The 13,158-nt window shown below is 43.2% G+C and overlaps 1 protein-coding gene across 1 annotated transcript in view; it reads left to right on the plus strand.

The window, feature by feature from the left end:
- Nucleotides 1-2,661: 2,661 nt before the first annotated feature.
- YIPF4 (Yip1 domain family member 4) overlaps nt 2,662-13,158 on the plus strand; it is a 28,417-nt gene continuing 17,920 nt past the window's right edge. Inside the window, exon 1 of the mRNA XM_023511825.1 lies at nt 2,662-3,002. Within this exon, the coding sequence (XP_023367593.1) occupies nt 2,924-3,002 (79 nt within the window). The 5' untranslated portion in view covers nt 2,662-2,923. The remainder of the gene's footprint in view (nt 3,003-13,158) is intronic.

The following is a 13,158-nucleotide window of genomic DNA, read 5'->3' on the forward strand; positions in this document are numbered from 1 at the left end:
GCCCCACCACAACGCCCAGCTATTTTTTGTTGCAGTTGTCATTGTTATTTAGCTGGCCCAGGCCAGGTTCGAACCCACCAACCTTGGTGCATGTGGCCCGCCTCATAACCACTATGCTATGCCCTGAGCCAATACTGCTTAACTTCAGACTATGATAAGTTAAATACACATGTAAAAAGTTCATTATAACTGACAAAAAGTAAAAATAGAGAGCATAACTTCTAGACTAGTAAAAGGAAAAAATTTTAAATGAGATAAAATAATAAATTTAAAGAAAGAAGATGACAAAACAGAATTCAATTTAAAAGGCAAAATAAATAGAAAATATTAACACAAGATTAAAAAAATAAATCTAGTGTTGCAATGACTACAAAAAGTGTAAATAAATTCAATGTTCAATTTAAAGGCTAAAAGTGCTAGAAAGAATAATATAAAATGCTGCTGACCAAAAAAAAAAAAAAATCTAGCTCGGTGCCTCTGGCTCAAGTGGATAAGGCGCCAGCCACATACACCTCGGGTGGTGTGTTCGAATCCAGCTCGGGCCGCCAAACAACAATGATGGCTGCAACCAAAAAAGAGCTGGGCATTGTGGCGGGCGCCTGTGGTCCCAGCTACTTGGGAGGCGGAGGCAGGAGACTCATTTGAGCCAAGGAGTTGGAGGTTGCTGTGAGCTGTGATGTCACAGCACTCTACCCAGGGGGACAGCTTGAGGCTCTGTTTCAAAAAAAAAAAATCTACACTCTACAGATACAGAAAAGTTAAAATAAAAAGATGGGTAGATGGAAACGGTCTCCTTTCCTAATCATCCCATTTAAAATTGTAACTTATCTCACCTCTTTTGCTGCCAATTTTATCTAGATTACTCTTGGTGCTCTTCTCTCACTTAGTATGCTATTCCTGGACAATCTCACTCATATTCATAGATCTAATTACCAGTTATGCACTGATGACTATCATGCTATACTTCCAGTTCAGAACTCTACCCTGAATAGTGGATTCTTACTAGCCAAAGAATAACTGGATAGCTCAAACTACATGTTCTTAAATTTATGATGTTGAAGACTTTCCTTTCTCACCAGACCAGCTCCTCTTCATCTATTTCCTCACTTTCAACCACCTAAGTAAGAAATATGAAGTCACCCCAGGCTCCTTTCTATTCTTTAGTTTTAACCTCTTTTAATTGATCCCTAAGTCCTGTGGATTTTGTTTTGATTTGGTTGTTTTTGAGACAGTCTCACTTTGTTGCCCTCGGTGGAGTGCCCTGGTGTCATAGCTCACAACACCCTTGAACTCTTAGGCTTAAGCAATTCTCTTGCCTCAGCCTCCCCAGTAGCTGGGACTACAAGCGCCCACCACAACGCCCCGGCTATTTTTTCCGAGATGGGGATCTCACTCTAGCTCAGGATAGTCTCGAACTCGAGAGCGCAGGCCATCCGCCAGCCTTGGCCTCCCAGAGTGCTGGGATAATAGGCGTGAGGGACCGCGCCCCGACACTCCTGTGGATTTTTAAACTTAATATTTCTCATATTGTTTTCTCTTTCCCATCCCAGTGCTGCAACCCTAGTCCAAGACTGACTTAGGTATGTGGAAAAGTTTTCATACATCTCTGTTTGCTAAGTCAAAATATAAGTCTGATTTTGTTACTCTCTTGCTCCGGTTCCTCTAATGGTTCCTCTATCATTTCCAGAAAAAAAATCTAAATTGAATGGAATAACAGTATTATTTCACGATCTGTTCTTTATCTACATGTGCAATCTCGTCTGTAACCTTTCCGCTGAAATTTAACCTCCAAGTAAACAGAATAACTTGTGATTGCCCAGGTCCATTAAATGATGTCTTTACGTTATTAGCCCCCTTGCCTTTAAATTTTTACTAATTCATTAAGTGTCAACTTAATTCTTACCTCCTCTGAGAATTTTTTTTTTTGAAATTCCGTTTAACACATTAATGGCCATGCCTTCCCCTTCTTTATTACTGATTCATCATTTATTTCTTCAAATATATCCCCTAATATATCCCCAACTCCTATCTCTTCAAATTGGAAGCCATATTTATGTAGCTTGGATATTAAAATTTAAGTATATTTATTAAACACTTAAACACCTGGATGAGTTCATAAATTCTGGAAAGTTTATCAACAGACAAGATGTTCTAAGGAAGAGCACTTGCGTGTAAGTCAGGATTTTTAGGCACCGCCGTAATTGTTATTACCTTATTTTCTGTGGCCTCAGTTTCCTTCCTTATGTAAGAATATGTCTAGACTACAATCCTAGTGTCTGGGTACCAACTTATAATTCATCTGCTTTCTTTTTACTTCCTAGTCCAACCCCCTTAATCTTACAGATGAGGAAACCGAGCCTTGGAGATGATACACAATTTAGTCAAGTCTTATCCTATATAATTAATGACCAAGGGCAAAAAAATCTTGAGATCCCAAGTGGGGCTGACCTCTAGAAACCCACTTAGTTCTACAATTCCTTAACCCACACGGTTAATAAGAGACCGGCCTGGAACACACACACGGAAAGAGGTCAAGGATGCAGAAGGGAATTACACGAGAACTTCCCGTCCCGGGGAAACCTCCGGAATCAACAACGGGAAACCCAATCAGCGCCTTTCTCCGGGAGCCAATGGGAGAGCACAATACAACTAGCCAATCCGAGCGCCGCTGTCACTGTTATGGTCCTGTCAGGGCGCCGGCGTCCCGGTGCCTGGGTGGTCGCGGCCGAGAGGACTTTGGTGGGCCAGTTTCGGGGGCGCCCTTGCAGCCGGCCGCGCTCGTCTTCGGCCTCGCCCGCAGCCTGCACCTCCCGGCTCGCAGGCCGCTTCCCAGGGCGGGCGTGCGGGTCGGCGCGGCGGCCTCCGCGGGGCCTGGGCCCAGCCGCAGCCTCCTCGGCCGCTGCCGGCTCGGAGGGGCCGCGAGATGCAGCCGCCAGGCCCGCCGCCGGCGTATGCCCCGGCTAACGGGGACTTCACCTTTGTCTCCTCCGCTGACGCCGAAGGTGAGGCTGAGCCCCAGGAGGGCCCGTCACCGCGGAGGTCGCCAGGGTTCGATTCGGTGGAGCCTTTTGGGTGCTGGGGCGCTAGTGACCGGGTGGGGACGGGCAGGAAGCCGACTTGGTGACTCCAGCCCTCTGCGCCTGCCCGGCCTTCCGCGGGGCCCGGAGCGGCTGCGGGAGAGCCGGGGAGCTGTCTGAAAGCATCCAGCTACTTGCTGGGCTCCTGGCTTTCCCCCGCACCGTCTGGTGGCTGGTTTCCCTGGCTGGCTTATTCACTTCGAGTGGACCCACAAAACCCTAAGATTGTATTTCTGGAATTACTTGCTGTTACTCAGAAAAGGGCAGATTGGCCAGGGAAGGTATCCAAGAATGAGAACAAGCTGTGTTCCTGTGTTGTTTATCAATAAGTACCCTTTTTTGCTGGGATTATATTGGACACTGCTAATAGAAACTAAGTGGGGGTTTTTGAATTTGATAGCTTGCCTGGGTGCCAGTTTTCCTCCCATGTTTGACCTCATTATTCAGAGGAGTGGACCCAGGTACACTGGAAACTTCTCATAATCCAACTAGGTGCCCTCAGTTGCCTGGACCGATTCCTTTGTCCTGTTTTGAGGAAGCAGTTATACTGGAGAGATTTTTTTTTTTTTTAATAGTACATGAAAATGTTTTCCTTCTCTCTGCTCTTCACCCAACTCCTTCTAACCTGAGTGTTTCTCTGCTAGTCATTTTCAGATTTTACTTTCATGTACTCTGTACACCGGTTACTTTACTTCCCAGTGACCAGAGTTACTGCACGATATGAAAAATAAATTAGGGCTTGGCGCCTGTGGCTCAAGTGGCTAAGGTGCCAGCCACATACACCTAAGGTGGCGAGTTCAAATCCAGCTCTGGCCAGCCAAACAACAAGACGGCTGCAACCAAAAAATAGCTGGGCGTTGTGGCCAGCGCCTGTGGTCCCAGCTACTTGGGAGGATGAGGCAGGAGAGTCACTTGAGCCCAGGAGTTGGAGGTTGCTGTGAGCAGTAAAGCCATGGCCATCTACCCAGGGGGACAGCTTGAGGCTCTGTCTCAAAAAAAAAAAAAAAAATTATGTTTAACTATAGACATTTCTGTCTAGAGAAGACATAGTTTCCTCAGAAATCTGATTTCATAGTACATCAATTAATATAGATTGTTTTCCCGTTTTGTTTTGTTTCCCTTGTTTTGCTATCTGAATGGCAATGTTTTAAAAATAGTGCTAATAATAATTTAAAACACAAAATAGGCCCAGCGCAGTGGCTCACCCCTATAATCCTAACATTCTGGCAGGGCTAGGCATGTAGTTTGCTTGAACTGATCAGGAATTGGAGAGCAAGAACAGGTCCCAGTCTACTAAAAATAGAAAAACTAGCTAGGGCGTTGTGGGGGCACCTGTAGTCTCAGCTATTGGGGAGGCTGAGGCAGGAGGATCACTTGAGCCCAGGAGCTTGAGGTCACTGTGAGCTGTGATGCCATGTGACAACAAAATAAGACTCTGTCTCAAAAATAAATTAGTAAATAAAATATAAAATAAATTTTTATCAAAGAGAACATAGCTGATAAATTTCTTTTAAAGCGAAATACATTAACCCAAAATATTTCAGCTTATTTCATTTACATTTAATAGCATAGTATTTAGGAAGGAATATCAACTTTAGTTTCTCAAACTTATACCCTGATGTTTTGTTGAAATTCATGTGTATACATATTTTTTTCATAGTCTGTCTTCCCCCAGTCATTACCTTAAGTATGCCTAAGAAATCTGACAGAATAATATAACTAAGAAACCTCGAATAAGTAAAGTCCATAAGGTTTATTCCAATGTCTCTGTATTTCCTCGAAAAACATACAGATCTTGTATGTATCCAAGGATATATAACATTGTACAGTTTAAATTTACAGAGTATTTTAAGCATACTACTTTGATCTTTATAAGATGATGAATAATAATTCCTATGTTTTGTAAAGAAACCAAGGCATAGAGAGCTTTAATGACTTCCACACAATGGATCTGGAATTAAGAGCTGGTCAACAGCCAGGCATGGTGGCATGGACTTACAGAGCTAGGCAGGCTGAGGGTGGAAGGATAGTTTGAGCCCTGGCATTTAAGGCCAGTCTGGGCAACATAGAGAGACCTCATCTCAAAAAACAAAACAAAACAATTAGTCTGCTGACTTCTGAAATTTCTTTCCACTGAACTGTGATTGCTCTTTCGTGTGTGTGTGTGTGTGTAATTATTTATTTATTTATTTTTAATGTCAAGACAGAGTTCTACCTATGCCCTGAACAGAGTGCAATGGTATTGTAGCTCACTGCAACCTCAGACTCGGGCTGTGGGCATCCTGCTGCCTCAGCATCTGAAGCTGCTGGGATTACAAGCGCCTGGCTGGGTTTTTCAACTTTTTTCATGAGTCAGGGTCTCACTCTCGCTCAGAGAAGCCTCGAACTCCTGAACTCAAGCTGTCCTCCCACCTCAGCCTCCCATAGTGCTGGGATTACAGGTGTGAGCCACCGTGCCCAGTGTCTCTTTCTTATATTTTTGTAAATTGAATTGTATATTTGAAGTATAGAAGAGTCCTGAGTTTGCATCTGGGCTTTACCAGTTATGGGCTTTACCAGTTACTATCTATGTGATCTTGGTCAAGTTACTTACCCTCTCTTAACTTCAATTTCCTCATATGCAAATTTGGAACATTAATACCCAAGTGCTCAAATATTTTGCAAAAGTAAAGCAGTACAGTAACTGGCAGAGTTAAGTGCTTAATATATCTAAATAATGATGCTGTCAGTCAGTTTTCAGTGTTAACTGGCTCTACACTTTTTTTTTTTTTTTTGCAGTTTTTTGGCCGGGGGCTGCATTTGAACCTGCCACCTCCCGCATATGGGGCTGGCGCCCTACTCCTTTGAGCCACAGGCGCTGCCCCTACACTTTTTTTTTTTTTTTTTTTTTTTGAGACAGAGCCTCAAGCTATCCCCCTGGGTAGAGTGCCATGGCATCACAGCTAATAGCAACCTCCAACTCTTGGGCTCAAGCGAGTCTCCTGCCTCATCCTCCCAAGTAGCTGGGACCACAGGCACCCGCCACAACGCCCGGCTATTTTTTCATTGCAGCCATCATTGTTGTTTGGCGGGCCCAGCTGGATTTGAACCCGCCACCTTAGGTGTATGTGGCTGGCACCTTAGCCACTTGAGCCACAGGTGCCAACCCTTTATTGTTTTTCCAATGTGAACATTTTACTCTGCAACTCCAGATCTTTCTCTGGTTTCTACATGTCATATAAATTCTTGTCTCTCCGCATTTTATGCTGTTTCTTTAACCATGAATGTTTTTAGTTTATAGATGCTTTCATTGTATACCCTTCTTTCTAGATTCATTCAGGTCTCTTGTTCTGAACAATACCTACACATTTAAATTTGTCCTTGTCTTAAAATGTGTCTTGGTGTAGGCTTGGTGCCTGTAGTAGGGCACCGGCCACATACACTGAGCCTGGAGGGTTTAAGTCTGGCAGGGGCCAGCTAAATAACGATGACCACTGCAATAAAATAGCCAGGGGATGTGGCTGGTGCCTGTAGTCCCACCTGCTCAGAAGGCTGAGGCAAGAGAATAGCTTAAGCCCAAGAGTTTAAAGTTGCTGTGAGCTGTGACGCCACAAACTCTACCAAGGGTGACATAGACTCTGTCTCAAAAAAAAAAAAAAAATGTGCCTTGGTGTTTTGTCTTGGTACATGTATCCTGGTTTCTATACTTAGAATACCTTTCTCCTCCTTTCCTCAAACTTATGACTAAACTCAAACACTCCTTCCTTGGTGAAATCTTGCCTAAATGTCCTTCAGAAACAGAAATATCCCTAATGTTTTCTGTGTTCCACCTACCATAGAACCCATAATATAAATATCACAAAATAATTGTTTGTTGAATTATTTTTGCTTTTTTTGAGTTCATATGTCTTTGATAGATAAAACGTCAAAATTTAGCACATTTTAGATGGTATAACAAAAAAGATTACTAGATTTAGAGCAAGAGATTTCAACTAAAGACCTAACTCTCATAGCAGCTACGTGATATTGGGCAAATTATATAGCATCTATAAGTTTCATTTTGTCCCCTATAAAAGGAAAAATACACTTATAAGACTATTGTGGCGCCTGTGGCTCAGTGAGTAGGATGCTGGCCCCATATACCGAGGTGGTGGGTTCAAACCTGGCTTGGGCCAAACTGCAACAAAAAAAATAGCCAGGCATTGTGGCAGGTGCCTGTAGTCCCAGCTACTCAGGAGGGTGAGGCAAGAGAATCGCCTAAAGCTGTGTGACTCTACGGCGCTCTACCGAGGGTGATAAAGTGAAACTCTGTCTCTACAAAAAAAAAAGAATATTGTGAGCTTGGCACCTGTAGCACAGTGGTTATGGCACTAGCCACATACACCAATGCTGGCAGGTTCAAACTCGGCCTGGGCCAGCTAAACAATGACAACTGCAACAACAACAAAAAAAAATAGCCAGGTGTTATGGCAGGTACCTATAGTCCCAGCTACTTGGGAGGCTGAGGCAGGATAATTCCTTAAGCCCAAGAGTTTGAGGTTGCTGTGTGCTGTGACGCAACGGTACTTTACTAAGGACGATGACATAGTAAGACTCTGTCTCAAAAAAGAAAAAGAATATTGTGAAAATATATGTTAAAATTTCTAAGTGCAAGTTAAAAGAACATTCACGTATATGTGAATGAGGCAATAAATGAATACTGAAATCTTGACTGAATATTCAAGTCTGGTATAAAACTATATCCAAAAGCAGTAATGAAATGCATGTGCACAAGAATGTAGCAATACTCTTTTTTTGAGACAGAGTCTCACTAAGTTGCCCTTGGTAGAGTGCTGTCGTGTCACAGCTCACAGCAACCTCAAACTCTTGGGCATAAGCCATTCTCTTGCCTCAGCCTCCCAAGTAGCTGGGACTACAGGCACCTGCCACTATGCCGGGCTATTTTTGTTGTTGTTGCAATTGTCATTGTTGTGTAGCAGGCCCAGGCTGGGCTCAAACCCAGCAACCTTGGTGCATGTGGCCAGCGCTGCAAGCACTGTGTTATGGGGCGCCGAGCCCATTTTTTATATATTTAAAGTACATATAAAAATCTTAGGCCAAGAATAGTGGCTTATGCCTGTAATTGTAGCTCTTTGGGAGGCCAAGACTGTAGGATCACTTGAGCATAGGAATTGGGCAATAAAGTAAGAACCCATTTCCAAAAAATAAGTTAAACACATTAACCAGGCATGGTGGCACACATCCACAGTCCCAGCTACTTGGGAGGCTGACACAAGAGGATCGCTTGAACTCAAGAGTCCATGACTACAGTGAGCTATGATCACACCACTGCACTCCAGTCCACAGCAACAAAGCTAGGTTAGACCCTGTCTCAAAAAAGAAAAATCTTTGTCATTGTTTTGCTTAACTGACTTTGTATTAGACAACTATTTCTGTACCTAGTTTATATTCACGGACCAGCAGCATTGGCAGTACCTAGTGATTAGTAATGTATACCTTAATCATAATTTGCATTTTAACAAGATCCTGCAGTGATTCATATGCACATTAGAGTTTAAGAAGTATTGCTTCATAATGTATATTACAAAGATCAGAGGAGGAGGAAGTTATTTCTGTCTAGAAGATAAGGAAAAATATAATGGAGGTGGTATTCTCCTGAACATCGAAGGACAGATAATGCTTTGTGTGTGGAGGCAATATCTTCATATGCAAGGGACTGCTTCTGAAAAGTCCCTACTCCCAAGAAATGCTCTCCTAGAAAAGAGGTAATTTCAGTGTATCTAATAAGTGCAATGAAGAGTATGGTTCTGAGGAGGGAGTAGTTAACTGTGCAGAAAGCGATCAAGGAAGACTTCAGAGACAGATGAGGTACATTTTGTTTGTTTGTTTGTTTTGACGTGCATTTTTGAAGAATAAGTAGTTCCTCAGATTGAAAAGGGTGAAAATATTTATATAAGAACTATGTAAGCCGGCGCCACCTGTGTCTCCGTGAGTGGGTGCCAGCCCCATATACCGAGGGTAGTGGGTTCAAACCCGGCCCCAGCCGAACTGCAACAAAAAAATAGTCACGTGTTGTGGCCGAGGCCTGTAGTCCCAGCTGCTCTGGAGGGTGAGGCAGGAGAATCGCCTAAGCTCAGGAGCGGAGGTTGCTGTGAGCTGTGATGCGACAGCACTCTACCAAAGGCAAGAAAGTGAAACTCTGTCTCTTTAAAAAAAAAAAAAAGAAGAAGAAGAAATATGCAAGTACAATAATTGGTGGAGTGGAAATAGTCTATATTTAGGTCTTGAACTTCAAGACCTAAAACAATACTGATTTAGACCATGAGCTCCTTGGGTAAGAAGCTGTGATTTCTTACATTGCAATATACCCCATTGTCTGTCATGAAGCCTGGATCATGAAAGGAACTCAGTAAATGTTTTTGAATGAATGACTGCATAATACTTTTTGATTAAGATAATAGTCCTGGGCAGCGCCTGCGGCTAAGTGGTAGGGCGCCGGCCCCATACACCGAGGGTGGTGGGTTCAAACCCAGCCCCAGCCAAACTGTAACAAAAAAATAGCCGGGTGTTGTGGTGGGCGCCTGTAATCCCAGCTACTTGAGAGGCTGAGGCAGGAGAATGGCCTAAGTCCAGAGTTGGAGGTTGCTGTGAGCTGTGTGACTCCATGGCACTCTACCGAGGGCAATAAGGTAAGACTCTGTCACTACAAAATAAATGAATAAATAAATAGTGGTCCTATGCTGCTAGAACTGAAGCCTCACTAATTCAACAGAAATTCTATAAGTACTTGGAAATGGCATGACCAGCTAAACTATCCCTGCTATTTACTATTTGCTCTGCATTGAGCAGTCTCTGTCTCTCTCTGGATCTGCACGTGCTTCCTATTATCTACCAAGTATCTTTAGCGTCATTTCCCAAAATGGAAATGATCCCATGATAACATAAATTTGGTAAATAATGTCAGGCAGTTAAACCAGTGTCCTTAATGTAGAATTCTCAGAGCCAATTCTTAGTATGCCAATATTCTGAAACTCAAGTAGGAATTGTAGTATGCAGAGTTTTCCAAATTTAGCATCAAAAATCTTTTATGGAGAGTGTCTCATGGGAATGAGATTCTACAGAATATGCATAAAGAAACACTTGGCCTACAAAATAAAGACAAGGGTTTTGGGGGGGTTTTTGTCTGATATTTATGCTCTTAATTTGTTCCTAAATCTACAAGTTTTGGAGGTAAATTCTGTGCCATATTTTAACTATAAGATTCCATGACAGAATCTACAGAGACTATTTTTAAACTTTAGGAAGGGAAGGACAGTGAATTTAAAGCTACTAATATTTGTCTCTACAGAGTAAGGTCTCTTATAAAAACTTTGTAGAGTCATATAATGTTTCACCTGGAGAGAACTTTGAATAGGGCACCAGGGCCCAGAAGATGTAAATGATTTGCTATATTAATTGTAGCTAGGCTGGGACTTAGCTTCCAAATGTCCACTTTTGGGTGGTGCCTGTAGCTCACTGGGTAGGGTACTGGCCACATGCACCAGGGCTAGTGGGTTCAAACCCAGCCCGACCTGCTAAAACAACAACAACGACGACAACAACAAAAATAGCCGGGCGTTGTGGTGGGTGCCTGTAGTCCCAGCTACTTGGGAGGTTGAAGCAAGAGAATTGCTTGAGCTCAGAAGTTTGAGGTTGCTGTGAGCTGTGACATCACGGCACTACACCGAGGGCAACAAAGTGAGACTCTGTCTCAATTAAAAAAAAAAAGTCTACTTTTGTAGCCAGGCGTTGTGGCACGTACCTAAAGTTCTACCTAGTCAGGAGGCTAAGGCAGGAGGATCACTTGAACCAGGAGGTTGAGGTTGCTGTGAGCTAGCTGATGCCATGGCATTGTAGCCTGGGCAACAAAGTGAGAGTCTGTCTCAAAAACAAACAAAACCCACAGTTTTGTTAAAATTAATTGCAGGAGTTGTCACAACCAGACCAGCATATGATTCATAGAGTATTGTGCATGTAGATGGAAAACTTCAATTAGTTTTTTGTTTTGTTTTGTTTTTGAGACGGTCTCACTCTGTGCCATGGGTAGAATACCATGGCATCATAGCTTACAGAAACCTCAAATTCTTAGGCTCAGGAGCTCCTCTTGTCTCAGTCTTCCGACTAGCTGGGACTACAAGTGCCTACCATAATACCCAGCTAGTGTTTCTGTTTTTATTAAAGATGGGTTTTGCTCTTGCTCAGGCTGGTCTTCAACTCCAGAGCTTAAGTGAGCCATGAGCCTTAGCCTCCCATAGTGTTAGAATAACAGGCATTAGCCACTGTGCCCAACCCGATTAGTTGTTTTTTTTTTTTTTCAAGGAATTTAACTTTAGTGTTAGTTGGAGATGATCTCCATGGAAGGATTTGTGTTGGAGTGTTCCGGTTTGCTGTTGCTAAAATTATTTTTCTAAAGTATTGCTCCAGTCATGTAACTTAACAACATTGATGGTTGTTTACTAGTGCATATTATCTGGTCCAACAAATGTGTTTTTTTCTTCTAAATTCCTGTGTGACCTCAAGTAAATTCATAATTATTCTCAGTTTTTTCTTTTTCTTTTTTTTTTTTAAACTTTACTATTATTTTTTTTTATTGTTGCAGTTTGGCTGGGGCTGGGTTTGAACTCACCACCCTCAGTATATGGGGCTGACACCCTACTCACTGAGCCACAGGCATCACCCTTATTTCCAGTTTTTTCAACCAGAAAATGTGTCATTTGTAGTAATATGATTTTCTGTAACCTCCAAGATACTGTGCGTGCTGTCCATGGAATTTATTTATATATTTATTTTGAGGTAGAGTCTCTTGTCACTCTGGGTAGAGTGCCATGGCATCATAGCTCACGGCAACCTCAAACTCTTGGACTCAAGAGCTCCTTAGGCCTTAGGCTCCCAAGTAGCTGGGACTACAGGCATCTGCCATGACACTCAACTAGTTTTTCTATTTTTAGTAGAGATAGAGTCTCACTCTTGTGTTCAGGATAGTCTCAAACCCCTGAGCTGAATGAATCCACCTGCTTTGGTCTCCCAGAGTGCTAGGATTACAGGCATGAGCCACTGCACTGGGCCATGGAATTTATTTCTTAATGTGGATACGTGAGGGCGGCACCTGTGGCTCAGTAGGTAGGGCGCCAGCCCCGTATACCACAGGTGGTGGGTTCAAACCTGGCCCCGGCCAGACTGCAACAACAACAACAAAATAGCCAGATGTTGTGGCAGGCACCTGTGGTCCCAGCTACTCTGGAGGCTGAGGCAGGAGAATGGCTTAAGCCCAGGAGTTGGAGGTTGTTGTGAGCTGTGTGATGCCATAGCACTCTACTGAGGGCAATAAAGTGAGACTCTGTCTCTTAAAAATAAATAAATATTGTGGATAACTGAATGTCTTCACCTCTTATTAGAACTGACCTAATAAGCCCCACCCAGGCCAGTGAGGTGGCTCACGCCTATAATCCTAGCATTCTGGGAGGCCGAGGCAGGTGGATTGCCTGAGCTCACAGGTTCAAGACCAGCCTGAGCCAGAGCATGACCTCATCTCTAAAAATAGCCAGGCCTTCTGGCAGATGTCTATAGTCTAGGGTGACCAGATTTTAACATCTGTAAGGCGGGTCAACATGGGGGGGGCGGAGCTGGGACGTGGGGCAGGGGACTGGCAGGACAGGGCCTGACGAGGCAAACTTTGATAAGCAGTTCTCAATAATCACTTCTCCTCAATTATTTATTACAGTTTAACATTATAAAATTAACAAAAATAATATAAAACTCATATTCTGGCGAAATAGCCATATGGCAGCCGAAAACCGTATATTCCCTTCTTGTTCTCCAGCTTGTTGGTGCATTCTTTCCAAAAATCGGGACTTTTTTAAAACACCGCAGGATGCGGGACAAATTGTTGAAAAGCGGGACTGTCCCGCCAAAATCGGGACGTCTGGTCACCCTACTATAGTCCCAGCCACTTGGCAGGCTGAGGCAAGAAAATCACTTGCCCAGGAGTTTGAAGTTGCTGTGAGCTATGATGCCATGGCATTCTATGAAGGCGGCAAAGTCAGACTCTGTTTCAAAAAAAAAA

This window comes from Otolemur garnettii, unplaced genomic scaffold (genome assembly GCF_000181295.1).
Source record: "Otolemur garnettii isolate 467f Iridium unplaced genomic scaffold, OtoGar3 scaffold00022, whole genome shotgun sequence".
Lineage (NCBI taxonomy): Eukaryota > Metazoa > Chordata > Mammalia > Primates > Galagidae > Otolemur > Otolemur garnettii.